At 37.9% G+C, this 24,738-nt stretch overlaps 1 protein-coding gene and 1 long non-coding RNA gene across 2 annotated transcripts in view; both read right to left on the bottom strand.

The window, feature by feature from the left end:
* Positions 1-2,098: 2,098 nt before the first annotated feature.
* LOC308496140 lies at positions 2,099-11,119 on the bottom strand. Its single transcript, XR_013993111.1, has 3 exons — positions 8,155-11,119; positions 5,243-5,317; positions 2,099-2,655 (listed from the first exon to the last, which is right to left on the bottom strand). It is a non-coding gene; the product is annotated as an uncharacterized lncRNA (long non-coding RNA).
* Positions 11,120-13,121: 2,002 nt separating this feature from the next.
* Positions 13,122-24,738, bottom strand: part of LOC308494351 (uncharacterized protein) — a gene marked incomplete at its 5' end in the record, with an annotated part of 40,516 nt that continues 28,899 nt past the window's right edge. Inside the window, 3 exons of the mRNA XM_081042087.1 lie at positions 13,122-17,464; positions 20,794-21,855; positions 22,115-22,224. Coding sequence (XP_080898213.1) covers positions 17,446-17,464; positions 20,794-21,855; positions 22,115-22,224 — 1,191 coding nt within the window. The 3' untranslated portion in view covers positions 13,122-17,445. The remainder of the gene's footprint in view (positions 17,465-20,793; positions 21,856-22,114; positions 22,225-24,738) is intronic.

The following is a 24,738-nucleotide window of genomic DNA, read 5'->3' as shown; positions in this document are numbered from 1 at the left end:
CATAGTCTTTATCCCATTTGGATACACTTTCTCGGGGATGTTTTTCCTCCCAAGAGTAAGTGATAAGGTATGCTCATCTCCTCAGATACTCTCTCTTCTTCAAGTTCTCTCATAAGTAGAACTGCCCAATCTGGGCCTCTAGGCTAAAGGAGTGTGAAAGAAATGATTCCTTGGTTCAGCCTGGTTCGTTAGCATTTTATATTGAGGTTGGAGGAGATGCTCTACTTAGTGATGTAATTCTGTTTGCTTTTCCTTTTCTTAGCATGTATTTCCTGTGAGACTTTTTCAGGGAAGTGTGGCTGGTCGTAGGTGGGATTCAGGCAATCCTGAGTCTCTGGTCCACACAACATTATATTATCCCACTCTTATTAGCAACCGCAGGGATCAAGTCGTTTTCAACTTTGTATCCTTCAGCCCCTAACATTCACTATTATTTACAGAAGCAGGCATTCAATAGTTATTGAAATGAGCTGTTACTCATCATTTAAAGGAAAGTTACATTCTGATAGGGTCAGTCAGTATGATTGAGGTCCTATCTTTTAATTACACTAAATGCAAAATTCAAAGAATAGTTCATGGTAACATGTACTAACCCAATGTCTATCAGTAAAATTGAAACTTGTCACTGACCGACAGGGCTCTGTATGACCTGTCCCTCGCTAACCTCTCGGATGCTGTCTTGCTCACTCTGAACCAGAATACTTCATACTTTTTGCCTGAGCCCACTTCTTCTCATTTGTATTTGCTGATCCCTCTGCCTGGAATGCTTTCACCCCCAGAATTTCATATGGTGGGCCGCTTCTTGTGATTCTTGTCTCGGGACAAAGAAGGGGCCCATAGCATGAAGAAAAGGCTTCCCAGGAAATGACACTAAGTATGACAACTAAAAGTATGAGTCTACATGATGTATGTGTTTGTGGGGAGAGGTGGGTAAAATAGGAGTATTTAATTTATACAGAGGGAAGAGCTAAGGCAAGGGCTTTTGGATGCAAAGGAACAGAGCAAGGTTGTTTGAAGAACTGAAGTTGGTGTGGCTGGAGCCAAAAAAGCCACTGAAAGTATATGAAATAGAATAAACGTTTCAAAATTAATTTTTCCAGATGTCCATAGTTGAAAGATTATAATTCCAAAGATAATTTTAATCTAATATAATTCAAGAGTAAGAAATTTAGCAAAATCACTTCCTTAATATGCACTTAGATCTATTATGTGCAAAACATGAATATTCTAATTTGAATATCTGAATTTGCAACTTTTACCAATTCTCTGACTCATTTCAGCCTCCACTCAGTGAAAACAAATCTTCATTTAAACAGGGCAGCAATGTTTCTATTTATTAACATCACATATCCTGTAAATAAATGTATTTTTCCTGTGGGAATCTTGACTATAAGTGCTACTCTTTTGTGGTATTGAGACATTTATTTACAGATTTAACTGCATGCATTTCTTTAGCTTTTACGTACATTTTCCTTCACTGGTCTAAACATTTTTTTTCAAGAGTTTAACTCTAGCTAATAAATACTAAACCCAAAATTCAGAAATGGTAGTTCAATCCCTGCAAGGAAGCACAATAAGAATAATAGGCTCCTAATACATTCTCATACTGTATAACACTTTATGTTTTCCAACACACTTTCCAGTAAGGATCTTGTATCCTAAGATCTCATCGTGTCATTTTTGAAATGAGAGCTGCAGAGAGATTCTGATTTTACTCAGAGTTGTTAAGGTACCTACAGGAGTTCATTCATTAATTTCTTGAACCAGGTGGGGCAGTGAAGCCTTTGGGGACAGTCAATTCACATTTAGTGTTTGTGCTAAATGGATTCCCAATCTACTTTGTTTTAATTTGCATTAAAAAAGCCTCTACTCTCAAAGCACTGCATCATTAAATTTATATAATAATTAGATATACAAATTAGGAGAGGCAGATTAAGTATCACTTGGCAACATTAACTTGCCCACCACATTCACACTGGTGATTTAAAAAGTATGTGTTAGTGAGATATACTTGTTCGTGCATAACAACTGAAGAAGCCTGTTAAAGAATATTTAGTCCATTGACTATTATTTCTAGTAATAAGCACATTCACAGGATGAGATGTTTTTTTCCATTTTATTTACTGGCTTTTTGCCATTAAAGGAGTAAAAATGAAGAGACAAAACAATAACCATAAAAACCCAATCTTTTAAATGATTTAACAGCTTAGTTCACGCACACAAACAACTACAGCACACACTTATCAAGTGTATCTTCCATATCTCTTTTGAATACTTCTGATATAGTACCATACCAAGGACGTGTCCGTTATTTTAGTGAGACTGCTAAGATGGTTCACGAAGAATTTCAGTAACATTTCAGTAACTTCAAAAATTAAGAGAAATAATTAACCTCTGGTTACTCTTCTGATACAGAAAAACAACCCGCCTCTTTGCATCATTATTTTTAAGCCACCACAAGCTGACATCACTCCAGATAGCTTTTTACCCCTAATGGTAATACTTAGCTATAATTTTAGTGAAAGAAAACAAGGCAATTCTGAGAGCAACATTTGGGCGGACCCATGTTTCACCGGTTTACCCTCCTCATTCCCAGGCAGAACTCCTGTGGCTCCTTTTGCCTCCAAGGTCCTGGCCCCTGGTTTTAGTTGTTCTCTAGGAGAGGAAAAGTTTGACACGTGTAATATTTATAGATAGCATCAACTGCAAAATGGAGCGCAGGTTCAAATCTGAGTTTTAAGGTCAGGAAACATAAATATTTGAATGAGTCATCACTGCCACTTTTAGAACCTCTTGCACTTCTTCAAAAATCTCCCTTTTAAAGATGTGCCAATTTTTATTATGGCAAATCATAAATAAAAAGTAAACACACGATAGTGATGATGATTATTCAGTGTGGTGCTTTTTTTTAACATTACAAACTTTACAGCAACACTCAGTTTACATTTATTTAGCACACATTTTGACAGTGTTTTATTCTCAGTAACCAACATGTGGTCCATTTCAATAATTTTATGTTCTAGATCATATATTATATTTTATTAAGCTGTATGAATATAAAATTTCAAAATTATATAAAGAAAAACCACATGAAAGCAATTAGCAATAGTTTCTAATTAATGCTAAATATTATCTTGAGTGCACAGTAACTTTGGGAATAGAAATGTAATACTGTAAAATTTAAAAGTTGGATATTTTTGTGAAATAAATTATATCCAGACATTATTCCAGATATACATAGCACACTTTTGATATCATCTTAAATTAGCATTTTAGATTGTTACTATGGAAATATGGGGCACAGGACAGAATAAATAATAGGTATTAATTTCGAAACCACCCAGAATGTTTTCTGGAGGTTTGTATTTGTTGGTTGAAGAATATTTAAGAATGTTACAGTTTTTACAAATTAAAACATTCTAATAATGAGGAAATAACCAAATAGATGTGGGAAATGGAAAATTTAGAGGGCAGCGAAGAAAGGGAGGGCATGTGAAATAACACAGGAGAAAAACTTAAAGAAAGTAAAGGTCAAGGAACTAGAAAAAGTTTACTCATTTCTCTAAACCTATGGTCATTTACTGTGGGATACAGCTGAGTTATTTGCTCTTAAGTGTTTTAAGTTTACCTATTAAAAACCAGGCCACATTCTTAATTCCAGACCAGGGCCTGGCTGATGGAAAGCCCTCACTTCTCCCACCCATTGCAGTAACAGTCTACAAACCTCTCATGGCCCCGCAAGACTGTCTTTTTACTTGATGGCTTTATGTATGAGGAAAATTGAAAGGCATTTCTATGTCTCTGTCTTCATCCCAGCTAATTACAATGTTCAACTGTAGTTTGGTCAAATTTTAAATAATAGATGGTCACACTGTTTCAATAGCACCTCTTACCAACATCATCCATAGATATTGAAGGAACAGAAACTATAATTTGTACACTAATGACAATACTGCATGTTTAGAAGATACTGTGTGTTAGAGGACAAAAGTTGCCATCTTTGTCTCCTTTTCAAGTGTCTCATCTGTACTATTTAAGTGTCTCATATTAAACAAGTGTGCCATAAGTCAAATACAGATTGACAAAAAAGACAACTTAGAAATTAGGTCCTTTACAGAGATCCACAATGGGGTTCTTTTAAAAATCTTAGGTTGCCCACATATATTTAGGACACCATTTGATACATGTATTGTTTTTAAGAGTAATATTCTATTACATAAAGCAAAGTTAACAGTTCAACTAAATGAAGAAAATAATTTAGATTTCATTAATAGAAATGTTAGTAAATGGCTCTTACAAAAAACACCTATTGAAATGACAGATAAATATAAACAGTAAGACAAAACAAGTAACTTTTTAGAGTGATTTGTGAAATATTGCCTTAGTACACTTTTTCTTTTTTTAGAACAAAAATATTATAATACATTTCCTCATTCTCTCAAGAATACTTTGCCTTTTTTTTCTTTTTTTGATATTGCAAATTCTATACACACACACAGCACCTTGCCTCCTGCCCCGCTGAAGTCCTCTAAAAATGAACAAAGATGGTTTAAAAGTCATTTGATTTATACCATTTTCACCCAAGCTTTGTAAAAATGTATGAAAGAGAAAGAAAGGTATTCAGTTTGAGTTAACGAGACAGTTGCTCCTAAAGCAGCTCCTTGAAGTTCGAGGCAGTAGGCAGCTGCAAACATCCGACTGAAAGCCCATCTGCAGCTTCACAGCTTCCAGTCGAGGATGTTTACAGTCGCTCACTGTCAGCAGCAGAGACCTTCTTTCTGTCTGGTTAACCTGAAAAAGGGTCCCTAGCAGGTGTTTCTAAGATGTACAGGCAGCCATTCTGAACATTACTAAAGTCTCATTCAAACACAGAAATATTCTAGAAAATGTCTCAAATTCAACACAAAACGCTTAACGTATATCTAGTATTCATCTACCAAGTTCCTAAAAAATTTTATGATATAATAAGACAACATATGCAAATGAATTTCCTCCATTACTGTTAGCTACAGGAACAAATAGGCAATGGCAGGGTTACTTAGAACGATTCCAACATGCATTATGTAATTAAAATCCTTCTTTGAGTATAAGTGACCAAACATGTAAATTAAATTATGTTAACAACACAGAGTGCACATTTAACATTAAATACTACACTTAAGTGAACTTAGACTCTCAATGAAAATAGAAAAGCTCTATTTCAAACATTATAAATTCTAACACACACATAAAAAAGACTTACGTGCTGCTTTTATATATCACTTTTGCTCTGAAATCTGCTGCTCCCAGAGACAACTTGTACAGTCAGCTGGTTTTTCTAAGAGTAAGCAACAATCAGGAGAAAAATAGAATGGGATAACAAGGTCTATAACAGGCACATATCAGTTTGTAGATCTAGGTTTCCCACTGGAAAAACACAGAACCTATCACTCGCAACAGAGTGACGCACATTAACTCCAAATTTGAATGTTTTGAATTCCGCTCCCATTCTCTTATGAAAATAAATGAGGAAAACTGAAGGTTAAGCTCTATCAGTCACTACTTTCCTGAAGTAATTCAAAACCCTTCCTAGTCCAGTAAAAGATTAAGCAGATACAGAAAAGAGGGTGTGCCTTTCCCTGAGATTTGTTTTTAGATGAAGTAACCATACGGTTCTTAAGTTGCAGAAGTCTTAGTACTTTGCAACACCAAACCCAAAACAAAAACAAAATCCACACAAACAGTGTCATGTTTACCGAAACTAACAAATGTGAAGAGCTCCATAAATTACTTTTTCAAAGCAAAGGGTAACTCTATCCTATTAAGGTTAAGAAAGTTAATCTTTCAGGCAGCAGGTGAAAACAAGCTGAATTATGTGGTGGCCTTTTTCTTTTAACTAAGGACTTTGAACTATTAAAACTTCCTAGGGAACCACATTTTCTCAATGGGTCAAGTCACATAGGGGAACAAAGCAAACTTTATCAGTGCTGTGCGATTCTACATTCCAGAAATTCTTACTCCTTGGCATTTGTACACCACTGCTGACTAGAGCTTGAGTCAGTTCACCAAACTCAGCTCCAGCTACCAACCTTGTGAACTTCTCACCAAGACACCCACTTCTTTTAAGTTAGTCACAAATAGACAGGCAGGGTCCACTTTAATTAAAACAGATAAATAACAAGCCTTTCACATTGCATAGCAGTAACTGTTTACAAAAAGAAAATATTTTTACTCCCATAAATTTTTCTCAAAGTGACAGATCCCCTACTTGCCTTGGAATCTTAGTACTTTTAAACAATAACTTTAAATTAAAAAATGAAAAACCCTAAGTGACTAGTACATACTAAGCAAACAACCTCAAAGAACAGGTCAGTGAACATGAGATATTACACCTTAGAGCAACTTTGAAAATCCAGCCTTTTGCTCAGAGCTCTATGAATAAATAAAAAAAAAAATTATCCAAACAAAGTATGAAACACCGTTAAGATCTTAGTTACAAGGGTTTCTAAATGAAAGGTCATTTAATAAGCATCAATATAGTACTTCTATATATATGGGCTTCCTTTTTTAGAGAAGCATTAGCTAGATGAAATCTATGTGAAAGGTAAAACAGATTTATCTCAACGAGATGCTGAACAATTTTGCCAGTTTAAGTGAGCCTCAATGTTAAACTACTTGCTTTTCTAGTAATTAAGCAGTATTGGTTCCATTTGGAACAGCAATTCTCAAAATGAGAATGTGGGAACAATTACCAGGGAAGTTTCTTCTAACCCCATACCTAGACTGCCTCTTGTTACTTCCACTCCGCAATTCTTCCTCAGATGGAGAGGGTGCTGAGTATGTGTATTTTGCAAAAGCTACCAAATGATTTTGCTGTCCCTTCCTGGCAGAGAACCACTAATCCAGAAAGACAGAACTAAATAAATTTGCTTAAGATTGAAAGATCTTGCCACTACTTGAGAAATGTGACCAGTAAATCCATTAAAAAAATCATGAATTAAAAACAAATATGGAAGAATAAGATTTAATTGTGTCCCGTACATCAGATCCTGGTTTGTCTTTTATAACCCTGGAAGTGCCCATAGAAAACGACGTACTTAGTTCAAAACCATACGAATCCTGGCTGTTAGACACTGTTAGACCAGGTCCCTAAAAGTCCCCCCACCCAAAGTGCAGCTCTGGATGTCTCTACCCTGGTCAACTTTTATAGTCTTCCTGTATTAGTTTTATTTTAACTGTCTGAAGGATTAACTCCTTCTGGTGGTGGACAGTTTATCTGGAATTGGTCCCAGATAAGGCTTAAAAAATTGTATTAGCTACCATAAAGCATTCAGTCTTGAACCATTTTATTGACTCTATAATCATGCATTTTCCTAAACTGTGCATAATTCAGAACAGCTTAAAATATTCCGGCCACTCAGGCTACTCCCACTCCCTCCATTCATATACCCAGTTCTATGGATTTTAAGATATCTGGGTATTTAAACTAATTAGCCTATACTTGAATGGTGAGATTTTAGGAACTGATCAGCACATGTTGGAAGCTATCCTTACTTTACTTATTGGTTTATTTATACTAGGACTCTCCTTTGGCCATGGAAATGCAAAGGTGCACGTAGGTGATCCTACCCCACTAGAGGATGATGCTTCTCTCTTTAGTTCCACCTTTCTCCTCCTCTGTGTCCATCTAACCTTCACCCCCCCCCCCAGGCCTCTGAATGCTTGCAGTGGCACCCTAGGAATAGGCATGCTTCATGTCAGCACAGGGCCCAGTGTCCAGGTTTTGTTCTGCATCCTTTCATTTGCCACCTCTCTGGGGAACACGGTCCCAGGCAAACTGTATCAGCTGTACTGGCATTTGGCCCCATCCCTTCCTATAGAAAACTCAACTAAAGACAAGAAACACAAGTGGTCTTTGCTTCCTTTTGTAGAAAGCATACATAGAACGGGTCTGAAACAGAAGTAAAATAAATGTACAAACAAAATTCTGCCCTTTAAAATTAATATTCACCTTCTTCTATTCATACTTTACACTTAGTAGTTCCCACCATTTTTAGCCTAATTAAAGACTTCTAATGCTCATTGTATTTCTTCCTAATGACAGTGATGATGAACTTTCCCTTGCTTTTTTTTTTTTTTTTCTTTCTCTTTTTTGTAATTAATAGAAATACCTACCTGGTCCTTGCCTCTTGAAACCGGCTGAAGGTGGTAGGAATTTACTGGGAACATTTTCCCATGGTTGTGCACACGTGGAAGATTAAGAAACTCAAATTCTAGAAAGAAAAAGCATTATCTTTGATGGTATAGAGCTTCAAGAGTTATAAAGAGTAAAATCGCTTCTACTCTAGAAATTAATATATTTTGTTCAATTAACATTCTCTAATAAAATGGTGTGAAATAAGTTGAGAATTAAGTAAACTGTGTGTACTCAAGTTTACAGCCTTAACTTTAAGACACCATTTTTGTTGCATGCCAAGCACTGTCTATGCACGCTCTCGTTTTATCCCTGCTATGGTGATGAAACATTTACTATGATCATCTCACACAGGTGAGGACAGTGGGTTTTGAGAGCTGGAATCACATCTATCACTCACTTTACTCTTCTGATGTTTTGTTTATTGTAAGCTCTTCTGAATCATTTGTGGAGTTGGGGGGAGTGTGGGTTTGAATATATATGAGATAGTTAATGATAATTCAATAAAATTCTGTTTTTGTTGTAAACTGGGCATTAAAATTGATAAGTGAAAATTTTAAGAGTAGAAACAAATATTCAGATCTTCTGGTGGTAAAACAATTCATTCATTCACTCATTCATTCATTATATATTTATTCATTTGCCAAATTCTCCTTTAAAATAATACTGATTTATAATTAATGCCAGGGTTCCCCAGACAGGAACTCTCCAAGCTTATCAGAATTTTGGGGTGTTACCACCCTACTCCCCCATCTGTCCAGAGCCCCTCCTACCCTACTTTGACTGGCATTCTCACTAGGGAGGGAGATAGCAAAGGGTCAGGGCATCCCAGCCTGCAGGCTAATAAGGGACTTTCCATGTCCCTCCTCCCAGCCCTTCTCCCCCATTCCTTCGTGCACAGCACTGTCAGCAGTTCCCAGACTGTATCCCTCAGACCACCTGCTGGCTCAGTTCTTCCCCATGTGGGGTTCCTGTTTTATTTGACTCCTCAGAAAGAGCAGCTTTGACTTGGGATATCCTTTCAGTTCTGTTAAAATATAAAGTCCTATATCTGAAGGGACATTAGTTGAATTTAAGATGAATTTCACTGTAATAATCATATGGCAGAATTCAGAATTCAAACAGTCCTTCTTTGTTTGTTTTTTAATATATCAAAGCAATTAGATTAAGTTCCCTCAAATAGTAAAAACTCAACATGATTAACATTATACCTTCTGAGTAATGAGAAATTATTTCAGAGGAACACATCTATAATAGAAACTACATTTTAAAAAGTATTTTATATTTATAAATTTCACAATTAAAAAAAATAATCATTTCCAAATTGGGTTAACTGTACATAGTTGATATTTCTATGGATATTTTAAGCAAGTTAAATGATTCTGATGCTCTTAAAGAAAGATTTGAAAGTAATTTGCCACTTAGTTCATCTTTAAAACATACTTTTAGAAAGTATTTCTTAGTAGTAGCCAAGGTTAGTTTAGTCTTTTATTAATCGCTTTGTATAAAGTAATTGTCATAGAAAAATAATTGTCATAGAAAAATAGCCAGTTTATTGACATACTTAGAAACTGACTCCTTCTAAAATTATGTAATCATTAAAACAAACACGTTTACAAAGCAATGAATGGTATAGAACACTAGCTATCCCATCAAGTTAAAGAAAAACCAAGAAAAAGCTATATGTATGATATATTACAAGTTAAACATTCAGAATATACACATATGATTTTTTCTTTCTAGTTTTCTGTATAAGTTTTCTTTAATGTGACTACTTTAATACAAATATTTAGAAAAAAATTACCCATTTCAGATACAAGAATTAATATCTCTCATATCTCGAATAATATAAACAATATTAGATGTTTCTCAAGAGCAATTCTCTATCTAGATAAGTCTTTGAAAAGAGAAAAAACTGCATAAGCCCTGATGGCCATGATTCTGTCTCAATCACTATTGTGTCTACCAGAGCATAAAATGCCTTACGCATAGTAGGTACTCAATATATGCCGGTGGAATTTTTTTAAATGTTGAAAAGGTGAATCTTAAAGCACACCTTATTTACAATTATCCAGTATCTTTCCTTTGAAAAATTTATGAGCTCACAGCTTTTTAAAAAGTAGGGTCTTTTTCCCCTTTAAATGTGATGAAACAGACAAAAGTTAATAATTGGTCCATGTTTGGAGCCGAGCTATAATATGAAAATGTGATTCTCTAGCCTGTGGTTTATGAAGACTGTCTTGAGACCACCTGACATTTCTGCCAAGGTGGAAAGACAGAGAGCACTGTTTTGCTAGATGACTGCGCGGGCAGGTCTCCGGCGCTGAGCCGACTTTCTAGGTGAATGGAAACTATGACACCTATACCTCACAGAGCTACTCTGAGGAGCGACTGAGATGTGTATGGGAAGCACCAGACACATATTAGTTATTTTTCCTTGTTATTACCTCCGGATTGTGGACATGCTAGGGGCAGATTAATCAGAACAAGGATTACTAAAGGAAATAAACTACTAATTTCATTCGGGCTTTTACACTTGCTACATGATCTCATTTGACCTCAGTGGACATCAATTTCCTCAACTGTAATAAGGGTTAACTAGATTCTCTCCAAAATACTTCCAGCTATAAAATCCTATGACTCTAATTCCTTCACTGCTTGAATTTATGAGGTAGGGCTGGAACTGGAGTCGGAGAGGATCGAAAGAAATTTTTAAAAAATTAAACACACACAAATCATAGAATCAGTCTTCCTTTAACTAGTGTTATTTTTCTTAATACAAAGAAGTACCAATTGCTCTGACTTCATTCACCATCACTTCCCACACCCACACATTTTTAAAAATAGCCAGAGTAGGAGATAGTTTGAGAGTATATTTACAGACACAGTAGTCAGTAGGTGACTTATGAAGCTTTCAGTAGAATAACTTAATTACCTCCAATACTGTCGGGTATGGGAATTGGGTCATAAGCATCAAAAGAGGGGCATAAACCTTATATTTGTGGCAAACAGTGGCATAGCACACAGAAAACAGGGATAAAAAATTCTAATTCAGAGTCCAACCTTGAAATCAGGTTGTAAGATCTCCACACCATTCCATATACAGAATGGGCAAGTTAACCTGAAATAAGTCACTGCATCTCAAAATCAAAGACATTTTCAGCAGAGTTTGACTGCGAGTTAATGTTTGACTTACACTGTTATGGGGCTCTAAGCAGCTTAGTTGCTCATGTAAGACTGTTCTAGATTTTCAACATAATGACTGTGAAGTCATAAGACTAAAATCATACTTCCATTCAAAGAATAGTTATTAAAAAACTCATGTTATGATTTCATCCTATTATATTCACCTAAATAATAGGTACTTGACAGCAGGTTTGTGCTAAATTTGAACTGCTAGGGATAGGCGATGATGGAAATACAGTGTGACTGGCCCTAATTTCATTTCTAGATTTAAGCATGAAAAATGGAGGTGAAAAAGCTTAGGTCAACCAAACAGGGCAACCACTGAAGCAACAGTGACAAACTACCAACTGCTCTTTTGCTCCTTTTGCTTCTAGGGAGGAAAGAATCTGAGAAAGCATGGGATGATTTCCAATAATTTCTAAAGGCCCAGGTTCCATTTTTGTCTAATTCTAATAAAAACTTGGGAGTGGTAGTAATCTAGGATGTACAAATAGGAAACATTTGATGAACAGTGGCGGAAAATAATAATTTCCATGATTATAGAAAACGGTGGACAAGTGGGAGGAAACTGGATTTTAAAAAAAGGAACAAATGAGAAAGAAAACTCACTTTTCCCCTTTCTATTCCTTCAGGGTAATTTATTAGTGATTCTTGAAATGTTTGAACACCACCATGCAATGATCAAGAGAAAAGATCTTCACTTTACTTTGTATTACAGATGGGGATCTAATCAAACTTGTTAAGACCAGGCCCCTCTATCCATAAAACGAATAACTATTTAAAAATAAATTAATTTCTTCAAATCCGTACTTTTATCATTTAGATTAACTCAACATTTTGTTATTTAAACAATATGTTTTTCATAAATGCTACTGAATAATGTACCTTTCTACTTCTTTAGAGCCAGAGAGCAGGATAAAGAGAGAAATTTCAGGAAGTCATAAAATGAATTGTCATAATGTTTAAGGGTAAAATCGAACATATATTTTTGATGTTCTGGAAGTGACACAATTTCAATGATTCCCAATATAATCATCAATCAGTAGAAAACACGTTCAGATAAGTGATCTGATGAAGAAGTCATTAGAGGTGATTTAAGCACCATCCCCCAAATCCTAAATTCCCTAAAGAATTAACCTTAGTCTTATATTCTATGGAACAAAAATGTCACACTTTTATTTTAACTAAACTATCTATTTAGAAGAGAGGATTTATCTACAAGAGGAGTGCTGTAAATCCATCTTAAAAAATAACTGATGAAACTACCCTAGCGTCTCTGAAAACATTAATTAAAAAAAAAAAAAAAAAGAAAAGAAAAGAAACCTACCACATTGGTTGGCATTCCAGAGTCTGAAAGTACTAACTTTTCTTCTTGTTTTTTTCTATCAAAAGCGCGTCTTAAAATTGCCTGTGGTATTTTTAAAATGTACTCAGAAGTCCTGAGGCTCTGGCAGTTTTTTAACTAGTAAAATAAACACAGTAATGGAGTACCTGGAGTTCTGCTGACAGTATTGTTTGTATTCTAAGCCCCATCCACAAAGGCTACAGAGCAAAATATCAGTATAAACAAATATTACTTAGATACCAGTGGCATCTCAAAGCAGCACACCCAAGTCTCAAAATGCAAAAGGGAGAAATTTTCCACTACCACAGTGCATAACTCCCCGGTGAGCCCCATGTCAGGCAGAGAGTGCGATTGCCTCTGTTACAGTTAAGTAGGGGAGGTGGTGTGGGTGTGAAGCAAATCAGTAATTTCTTTTTTCATGTATTTCACTATCTTTTTTCCCCTCAATATAGCTCTTCTTTTTCATGATGTCTCTCTCCTTTCTCCACTTTTTCTTTTAGCTGTTTTCTCATCTTCTATGCCCAATTCTAACAGAAAAGATAGCTTTGTCCTGTAATCTCATTGCTTAATATTAGTCTCTAAACTTCATACAACAGACATACAAAAACACCATTGAATATTATTTTCAAAATAACATGCAAAGTAAGGCAAGAAGTGAGAATGAAGTGAGCTAAGGTTAAGACTGGGGAAAAAAATTCTCCACTGGTATTTGCAATGCCCAAACTTCCAGCTGAGAGCAAAGCTAAACGCTCTAGCGGGAAAGAAGCTTGAATTCAGAGAAATGCTAGCAAGTAAGGCATAAAGGTTCAGGCCGCCCTATGAGAATCATAAAGAGCCGGTATGGCCCACCTGACCATGCTGATCAGGTAGCTGAAACCTAAGGCAATGCTAACTTCCGAGGCTTTGGTGTCTACAGACTAAGGCTTAAAATTAAGGAAGAAAGATATGATGCTCTTCAAGACTCAGCCCAGTGGAGTTCCTGATCCTTTCCACATAGACTCATCTTCCCCAAACTCTTGTGTATCTTTTTGTTGATTCTTAGCACTACTGTGTTATCTACTCTACCTACACTTACCGCTCTCCCCTCACTTAAGGCCCTACCCTAAAATAAAACTCTGTGCCTTAGTTTTCTCAATTGTAAAATGATAACAACTGTAACTATATAATAATAAATATGTATAGAGTTAAGAGGATTAAATAAACTAATACTTGAAAAGTATTTAGAACAGTGTTTGGTACATGAAAGTATAAGAATTTGTTAAGTAAAATGAAAATAAGTTATTTGTAAATATGTATTTTTGGATTTAAATGACAGAAAGCAATTTATGATGGCAAAACGGACTTCAAACAGAAGAGCAAATACACTAATTTTGTCAAGATGTGTCATCAGTCCAGTCAAATTACCAAGAGAGATTATCCAAGGAACCAGACTTTAGCTTAACATTCTGTATTTAACCAACTCTTGCCTGGTCCTGAGATACTTAATTATCGAGGAAAAAATAATTCTATCTGTTGAAACCACAGTTTACGAAATGCAAGTGTGCGAGTTCACCCTTAGTCTGGGATATCCTGATTCTGACAATTTAGTATTACAGTCATTTGCATTCTTTATGTATTATTTAGATATTATTTAAGAGGCTTCATTGTATATTCTGAAAAAGGATAGAGTTCAAAGTCAAATGTTTGGACTAGAGGGAAAGGACTCGTTTTCCTTTGGAAGCAGGGCTGTAATGAGATGAAAAGGACAGCTGGAAGAAGTAAAACTGGGAACAGAAAAAGGCAGAAAAAAAAGATAGGATAATACAGAAGAAGAGACCATGAAAAGAAAATAAGGTTAGCTTCATGAAATGATATTATCTACTATATTTGTAATGTGTGAATAAAGAAATGATACAGTGACATCAAAACTTATCATAAACAGGGAACAAAATGCATCTCAAATATAGAGCTACATATTTAACAGTATAAAATTACCTCATGAAAATAAACACTCTGGTTTAAACTTCATCTTCCCTATTTAAAAGTTCCTTCAAAGACAAAAATATTTAAAAACATGTCTGGAGTCTCAAAGATAAATTACCAAAAATTGGTAATTACAAGTTTTTCTTTTTCTATCAATATTTAGCAAAAAGCGTAGCTACTTTCAGTGATCATTTGAAATACCAACTCAGAAACCTGTAAGACGGCTAATCACATTAAAAATTATTTCCATAGACTGATTTCATAAAATTAATACTCAGAAATTTTAAAACATTTCAGCAAATGTTCTCTAGGTAATTGTAGTAAAATGTTAAGCTATGAAAAATAAATATATTTGACTTTATAAAAAATAAATACATCATTTATAATAAGATAAAAAATTCTACTCATAGCAATTCAAGGAATATAGTTTGCTATGAAAACTGATCCTTTGAATCCTTGTTTAATAAAAAGTATTAGCACTGATAGTTTTAAGCTACACAAAAGGAATTGAAAGATTTTCAAAGGTTTATTACGTAAAAAATATGTAGTGTTGAAGTGTTAAGCTTCTCTAAATTTTAGCATTATACCTCTAAAAGTCCTAAGTTCTGCCGGAAGAAAAGTACATTTCAATTAGTCAAGAAATTTCCACTACTCCTATATTAAGAAGCCACACCCCATTCAACTAATGACAGGAAAACATTTCAATTCAAATCTCCTAACACTAGCCTGAAACACAGTTGTGGTTTTTTTTAAAGATACAAAAATAAAACAAAACTCACATTTTCAGAGAAGAAAGGAAACTTTTACTAAATAAGTGGCAATTATGCTGAAGAATTTATATGCTAGGCACGACTGAATGTAAAAACACCAGAGCAGTCAACCATAGCATTAGCACTTTGAGTATGATTAACAGAATGAACTTTGAAAGGTCAATTAAATGTCAACACACTTTAAAGAGATATTCTTCTTAAGTCTGGTCAATGTGTAATGGCACCTCGTAACTTAGGGGTGCCCTTCTTCATTCAAATGTAATATGATGTGATATATGTACATTCATACACAGGCAGACTTACAAAATGTCACCAACCAGATTACTATCGAAAGTCATCTAGAGTCTATTCGAGTTTTGACTATTTAAGTATTTTAAGTTATGAAATGATTAAAAAGAAAATATAACTATTTATATTATAGCACCATGAAACGAAGGTGAAGTGCAAAGTACATAATAAATGCTAAGACTAAGGTTTATACAATAACTAATCCTATTTATTCCATCATAGGAAGTCATTCGCAAAGACAACCCGTTATTGTGCCTAATACATCACCCTACTACTCAGTACACCCCCCACTAACCTTCCCTGAATGCTTGTGGTTAAAAAACTTACCAATAAAGATACATGGCATTCAAAAACTGCCAAGTTTAGCATTAGCGGTCTGTGGGACAGACCAAGTCCCAAAGGCGCTGAGTGCACATTCCTGGCATTTTCATCCAAGGACTCAGTAAGAGCCCTAATCCCATCCCACAGAAGGGAGGCTAAGTCCCAGAACCTCAGAATGAGAAGGGACCAACAACATCATGTGGTCCAAACCTCTCGACATTCACAGCTCAAGAAATGCAGAACTACAAAGGTAGAGCAACCTGATTCGGCTGCCACAGCTCCTTAGTAGAAATCAACTATTTGAAATTTACTTAGTCCAGTGCTTTCTTCTCTATAACATCTATCATATATTCTCTCTCCATTAGGACTTTAAGAACAGGTTATAAATGACCAAATAGTTGTGGTCACTGCTGGAATTCAGAGGAAGAAGAAATCTTTAAGGTGTTAAAGGGATCTTGGAAGGCTCCAAGGAGGAGTTGGAAACTGAAGAATGGGTAGAATCTGGATGGTTTGAGAGGAGGTATCATTAACAAGGGAAGTAATATGGGCTAACGCACTGTGATGAGTGAGTGGGCCATGTTCCAACAACTATGAAGAGAAAGCTTTTTAGAGTAGGATGAGATCCTGGTTTCAAGACTATTGTAGAAGCAAGGAAGAGGAGGTTCAATTTGGGAAACAAACAGAGAATTAAAGGATTTTGATTTTAGAAATCTGATGTGAAGATAGCAAAGACTAGTGTAGCGATAGGTTTGCTACAGAGAATGGAGGTGAGGAAAGAGAAAGAGACTCCTCATAGGAGTCTGGTTAGTAATTGTAATAATATTTTACAGGGATATTGTAAGGGACATGTCAGCTCACGTAAGAGAAAGGACTTTGAAAGTGTAAGAGCTCTAGAAAATAAAGGTATTTTTAAAAGTCAGGGGGCAGGAGTCTCCCTGATCATGTCCCCACGTCTTGATGCCATACACTTCTCTGAAAAGGCAAATCTGGAGTTGAATTCTGGGTCTATTCCTACGGGCTCAGAGATAGAAATACCTTCCCTTCAATACTTCCAAAACCTAGATCCCAAGAGGAGAGACAGCTGCCACCCTAAGCACCTGTAAGGCTGAGGATCACCGATAGTAAAATCCCAAACCAGGATTAAAACTTTGAAGCATACCACATAGTCAATATAAAGTGATAAATAAGGTGGTACAAAAAGGTTGGAGGTTAGAGGAGACGGCAGCTGAGCCAGGGCAGTCAGTACATGAGGAAACCCAGGGAATTAGCCGGCACTGCGGTCTGTACCCTTCTCCTGCCCCTTTCCTTCTGCCCAACAATGCCTAGTTAGTGGTGTGACTTTCCCTTGTGTCCAGAGCTACTTATCTCCTCGTAGGTTGTCTTCCTCTCTTGTCCCTCTTCTACAGCAACTCTCCAGGGCTAAAAAAGAAATTTTTAAAAGTTACTATAATAAATTAAAAGCCATATATATGGAGTATATACTGAGTGACAGTTATTATCGGTCACTAATTTGTATCTTACAGAAGTTATACGCTTACAAAATACCCAAATCAACTCCTATAAGGCAGGTACTATTATCCTCATTTTTCAAGTAAGGAAACAGAAGGTTAAAAGGTGAAGGATGCAACTCAAGTTCACCTCGGTAGTAAATGGCAAAGGTAAGATTTAAATCAGGTGCGGCTGATCCCTCAGACTATGCTTTCAACCTTTCTAATAAACTCTTCCCCCATTTTCCCCCCAATAAACATGAAAATCCTCACTTATATGTCAGGGATTTTATCGATACGGAGGTTATAGGACTCATTATATGGGTTTGTAGATGAAGTTCTGACATTAGCGGGCAAGGGGGTTGGGTTCAGCCACATACTTGCCTGCCAAATTATCAGATTTAGGATTGAAACCTTCAAATGTGAGTGGGAATGGTGTTGAGGGGACAGCTTTCCATTCAGCGTTCTTGCTCTGCCTCTCTCAGGCCTCCTCTTCCTTGGGGTCAATTCCCAATTATTTGCTCAAAACATTATCTCCCTAGTTGAGAAGAGGGGGCTGGGATTGCCACTCCCACAAATCACATCCAGGCTGCAGGGAGGTGGTGGGAGTATCCCATAGGAGGAAGGGTCTCTTGGGCCTGTGCCTCAAAGCAGCCTGCAGAAGCAGTTGATGAGGGGATCCCTGGTCACAGAGCCCTACTACGAGATGAAGCCAACATGTCTGGTGCTGGAGGGGAAATGATCAGAGCAGTGAGCATCTGGGGATGCTTTTTTTTAATGCTCCTAGAAGAAAGCAACAGTTGCCGTGAAACATTGGTAAGAAAACTAACACTAAAAACTGTAACTTTGGCAGGCGCTTATTAAGAATATAGATTCTTGGTTCTGCTCACAGAAATTCTGATTCTTTAAGTTAGGAAGGTGCCTAAGAATCTGAAGTTTTGCAAGTACTACTGAGGATTCTGAGATAGGTGGTCTGAGGATCACACTCTCAGATGCACTGCTCCAACCAGCAAACCCGCTCTGAAGAGAACACACATTTTACAAAGACAGCTTGTTTGTTCAAATATCAATACTAGGTCCTATGTTGAAGGGTCACTTTTAAATAAGGCCACTAGTCTTTCCCGAAGTTTCCAGGCTTACAAATGTTTGGGACTTATTCTCCTGATGTCCCCAAAGACTTTTACACAGGTCCCTCAGGAAAAACAAAATATCTCATGAATGATGCAGTCCACATAGGCTCTCTCCACACACATAGCACTTGTCTAGAGTGAAGACTTTCTTGGCAAGATGCTATTTCCAGTGCTTATTTTATATTTGTGCAAGATTGGGGATAATTTTCTCACTGCAGAATTAGTTGATTTCAAAGATACACTTTCCTTCATGCAACTACATTGAATGGTTTATTTCATGCTATTTTAAAAATGAGTTTATAAATCAGCACTCAAGTGAAATATTATGATTAGTCCATTTAATTAGACATTCAATCACAATGCAAACAGCTACAGCTACTGATTATTTAGAAACATACCTTTTCAAAGGTTTGTGCTCTTCAAAGAGAGCTAGGTCGTAAAAGGTATTATGTTAAATCAAAATTGCTATATTTCTCCTAGAAACCCTATCAAGTTGTCCTTGTCTCTTTCCAAATCGGTATCCCTATTTCAAGCTATAAACTTTCAGGCTAGATACTGGAATCAAGCTCATGATTTTCTGCCAGTTTTTTCTTTGATGCCCTCTTTCTTTTTCCTAAAGCATGATAATAATTCTCTTTACGTTTGGGTAAAAAATAATTTGTAATTATTATCTGAGCATTAGTTATTTTATCCAGCAAATATTTCTTGAGTATCTATATTTATGCACTTACTTTTTTTTTTTTAAATCAACTTTTGTTTTTATAAATTCCATGAGAAGAGAAAATGCCCAGTGGAACATGTGACATCTAGAAGGCACTCTCATGAATGGTGAGAAAACGGGGGTAAATTATCAGAGAGAACAAAATAATTTCTCCTGTATTCATTACTAACAAGTATACATTTAATAGTTGAGAAAATATGGGTTAGGAAAAATGTTTGATTTCACTTTTTATGAAATCAAAAACACAGGTTATCATATCAAATGTTGACAATACATTGTATTGCAACACAACCTGTGATAACAATATTTCAATACCATTACCAGACCAAACCTTTAACATTAATAATTTATCAAAATTATACATGCCACTAACACATCCCAACAAAGAAGGTTATGTAAGTGAGCCGTCTTGGCGTCAGTGAAACTGAACACAGCAGCTATTTTCAATCCTTCATTAAAATTAGATCAAGACGTACTTGAATTATGCGTTACTGTTCCTGTACGGGAGATTTACATTACTTTAAGATTTACTTTTTTTTTTTTTTTAACATTTTCTTTTCCTTCTTTGTCAGAAGTTAGAGCCCCCTCCTCCACCGGCCTCATAAAACTTTTCAGTAGGAAGAAGCAATACAGAAAAACAACAACGACGACGACGAAAAAACACCTTCCCTGTGTACTCTCTCCTATGTACAATAATAGCCCTGTTCTCCTCCTAAACTGAGTCCAGAAGGGATGAAGAGATCGCTGGGGGCACCTGCCACTTCAACCTCAAGGTTGCTTATCTGTCCCAGGCCCAGCCGCTAGCACTTCAAATGGTGCCGCAAAGTCGACAGTCCTAAGCAGCTTTTTAAAAACTAGGAATGGGTAATTTATGTTTTTCACTGAAAAACAAAGCAAAACAAAACCCTTGAAATATTACTACTTGAAAACATCAGACTTAAAAGTTACTTCTCAGTATAGACTGAAAGGTGACTCCAGGAGCCTGTAAACATATCCCGGCCTACCGCTTCACAACGCGTGTACCACGTTGAGGCCCAGGAAAATCTCTGAGATGTATTTTTAAAAAGGGAAACCATGTAGCTCTAGCTTCACGTATCACTCATAAGGAGACCTCAGCGGTTATGTCACTTGTCCAAGGTCACCCGGACAAGTTACAGACCGGGCTGCTGCGCGACCTTCTCATTTGTCCACCGCCCCAGCGCCCCCGCACAGGCCCTCGGCGGCCCCCGCTCTCGGTGTTCCCACGGATACGGTTCACGAGTCAGTGGCATGTCAGCGCCTCTTAAGCCTTTTTTTTTTTTTTTCCTCTCCCTGCCGGTTCTAAAAAGTATTAAAGGCGCTGCCCGAGCTTTGTCCCCAAGCTCAGGTGCCCCGAGCCACTGAAGCCTATCGCGCCCAAAGCCAACTCACCCGCAGCCGCGGGCACGGGAGCCCTCGGACGCACTCCGGCCCTCCCGGGAGTCCCCGCCGTCCGCGCCGCGGCCACGGCTCAACCTCGAGTCCCGAGAGTCACCGGCGGCGACCGCGGACGCCAGGGGCGGGCCGCGCCGCCCCGCGGAGGCGCCGCAAACTTTTCCCGGCTCGCAAGTTGCCGGGCTCGGCGGCCGCGGACCCACTTCCTTCTCCGGTCGCGGGAGCGAGGGGGCGCCCCTTTCCCGGGCGGGGGCGGGCCGGGAGGGGCCTGGATGAGCCGGGGGCCCGGCGAGGAGGAGCCGGGGAGCGCGGCGCCAGCACTCTGAACCGGACCGCATTGTCTCCGTGGCCTCGGACCCAGCCCCGGCGGTGGCGGCACCAGCGGGGACCGCGGGGAGTTGCCGTCCCGAATCCGCCGTCCCCATTCGCCGCCGCCGCCGCCGTCGCCGCCGCTCGCCGGGTTCTTTGTGTGTCTCTCGCCGCCTTCGGGCCGCTTGGGCGCTCGCTTGACAGCTGATGGGCTCGTCGCGCCGGGTCCCGCGTTCCCCGCGGCCGCCGCCGGCGGATCGCGGCCGGGCCGAAGGAGGAGGAGAGAGGAAGAGCGAGCGTTGACAGATGCTGTCTCCGAGCAGCCACCGCCGGAGGAAAACCGGGACTGTCCTCGGGAGGCACGGCCAGGCAGCAGCCTCGGCACCGTACTGCCCCTTCGCGACCCCCTGCGCGCCGGTTCCCTGCCGTGCTCTCTCTCCGGCCACCCGACGAGCTCCGATCCCGCGCCGGGCGCCCGGCTCCGCCGCCGTGCGCGCTCGGTGAAGACTCCTGGGGCACCCGCTCCGCCCCCTGGCTCCGACAGCCGCCAATGGCCTCCGCCTACAGGGCCAGTTCTGTCCAATCAAGTGCCGCAAAGGCCGGCCAGTCCCCGAGAGCGTAGCCAATAGAAGGCGACTCCGGCAACGCACCCGCCCTGCTCCAGTGGGAAGAGACCGCACGGTGGTAGGACCCGGATCCCGGCTCCCAGAGCTGGGCAGTCCGGCCCGGGCTGTGTCACAAAGTGAGAGTCTAGCGAGAGAATTCCGGTGTTTCGATTACTGTATTATAATATGGGGTGTGGACAAAAATGGGAACACGAGACGCACTGCGTTTGTATGTCATCTAAATCTCTACCTGCACTTAAACTCCTTTTCTGGTGAAAGTTGACATATAAAAAAAAAAAAAAGCTGCGCAAACATGTTGTAGCACTGTTAACTGCTCAAGCGAAGGCCCTTCCTTTTGGAACATTGCAGCAAAGTGTCTAACCAGGCAGCGCTCAGCTCGGTACCTCCGCCGTCCCGAGCGTTTGTGTTCTCGAGCCAGAACCCCGTGTACCTGAAACGGGTTTCCATCCTGCTCCAACACACAGGCGTCCGGGGCACTGCCCACGTTCTTTTCCTTCCGAAAGAAAATCGCATTCAAGAATGGAAACATAGGAGGTCGGCATGCAAGCCATCTTTACTGTGAACTTTGTTTCTGTAGTAAAGTCACACACTGCTGAGGGAGGACTTGAGAACACCACTCGCTAGAAACTACTCGAGTTCTTAATCACAGCACCTTGCAAACAACAAGCACTCTGTAGTTGTTCATTTGATATGAATACTGTTATTCATTTGTTCTTGGCCATGTAAGATTGTACTGCAAGTAGACGACACAGGAGGAAAACACTTCTTGGTAACACATGTTTGCATATTCGTATGTTATAATCAAATCACACTTACTTGTACTTCAAATAGTTATCACATTCCGTTTGTTTCTTCTGGCAATAAACTGCATGATTAAACTTTTTTTTTTACACGTGACATGTTCCTTCTGCATAAATTATTTTGGTGACCAAAAGTTTTTTAAAGGATGATCTGTACAATGAACCAAATGAATACGGAGAAGAAGGAGGGGGGTGGGGGGGGGGAGAGAGAGACAGAGAGACAGAGACAGAGACAGAGACAGAGATTACATAAGTAAAAAATCGCTTGTATTACCATCTTGATTTTACAATTAAGCTCACAACACCGTATCAAATTAGCTTCAGGGGGTAGCATGGACCCCCCCAAAACTAAGTTTTGTCTAAAGATTCTGGATTGAACTTGAGCAAATCTCTTTAATGATGACCTCTTTTATGAAAGGATGATATCCTGGACTCCGCCTGCTTCATGGAGGGTCTGTGAGATTCAACTAAGATAACATTTGTCAAACACTTAGTTTTTTGTAAGATGTTGTGCCAAGTGCACAGCAGCCATCAATGTGTTACTCTCCTCTACTTTTCTACAAGCAAGTATTAATATCAACATACTTGATCACTAGCAGTCTAGCAGTATTTCCTCTGACTGCACATTGTTTTCAATATGAAATAGTTTTTCCTCAAACTAGATGTGGATGGAACTCCTACCTCTTTATTCTAGAGCAAAGCAGTACTTCCAGTTTTTTTCCCTTCTTTTCTCACTTTTTAATGGAGGTTAGGAGAGAAATTTAATTAATTTATCCTATGATTATCAATGTGCATAGTTTTACATGGAAGTTGTTAATGGCTGGGTCAAATTTATACCTATATAATCAAATAATTTTGCAGCTATTTATCAGGAATTCACTTAAGGTATTGGGCTTAATTTTCAAGTGGAAAGAAAATGTATACTTTTAAACATATTTATCTGTGTCATAGTGTAATTTGTTTACTTTGTTTCAAAATATGCAATCTAGTACAGAAGTTTAATTACTACTTCAAACAAATGTACATATGGTTAACACTAGATGTGAAAGTTGCTAAATTTAATTGAACTAGAGTTGTTATTTTCAACTAATTAACAGCACAGATTTTATTTGCCGAGTGAAAATTGTAGATGAATTGATTAATATGAATCCAATATGCATAACTTATGAAGTATTATACATTTAAATCAAAACAAGTATTTTGTAATTTCCTGATAATTGACAAGTCCACACCCATTTATTTTTGGGGAATGAATATTTTATCAATTGTGTGATATTGGCAACTCCACTGTGGTGATATTTTATTCACTACGTGGCATTTTCAAAGTTTCTTATCAATGATTTCTTTATCACTTGTCTAATATGGAAAAGGAGAGCCATTATTCTTTTAGATAGCTATCAGTTTTAACACATATTGTAATGTTTACTAGAGAAACTGTGATTTTGGGAGTAGTTTAGGATTTGTAAAGCTAGTTTTTTTAAATACATAGACATAAGATCTTTCGCATCACATGATCTGTGGTAATATGACTAATGACAATATTATTTTCTCTGTATTTTTACATCGAAGATACTGTCATCTTCAGATTTCTTCATCAGTGAGTATAACAAATAACTGGATTAACATCTGGATTCTGATCATTGATATGCCTCTGAATTTCCATGTGTCTTGGACAAATATATTTCCATGTGACTTCTATCCAATTCACTGAATTCAATTCATTCATTTGAAAATGATGTTTAGGAACAGTGAAATAATATCTATAAAGAGAATAGAAAAATAATTCGCTCATTTTCCTTTTTATTTCTGACACGGACCAGAGAAATTTTCTTTTGTGAACCATAACATCATATTATTAACTTTCCTTTAACAAAACATATTTTTCTGATTTCTTGAACCTGACCTATGAGAGTTTCCTCGCTGTAGGACATATTTAGGGCAGGAGTCTTTCAAATACATATGGAGGAACAGAGAGAAAATTGCAGAAAAGAGTGGTGATGGGCATACTAGACTTCTCTGCTAGTTTTATCTTGGGCCACAGTACCAAAGAAACTTTCTTTTAGAGTTTAGTAATAGGAGAAATTTTATTTCCCCGAACTGACATCGTTGTAACGTCTCCTTTTTTTTTCACTATCAAGAAGCTCTGAACTAAATTTACAGCTCAATTTAGGAAAGTATTGTGGCCTGCTTCATTGTGATTTTTTTGT

This window comes from Rhinolophus hipposideros (genome assembly GCF_964194185.1).
Source record: "Rhinolophus hipposideros genome assembly, chromosome: 3".
Lineage (NCBI taxonomy): Eukaryota > Metazoa > Chordata > Mammalia > Chiroptera > Rhinolophidae > Rhinolophus > Rhinolophus hipposideros.
This window is presented reverse-complemented; position numbering and strand designations above follow the sequence as displayed.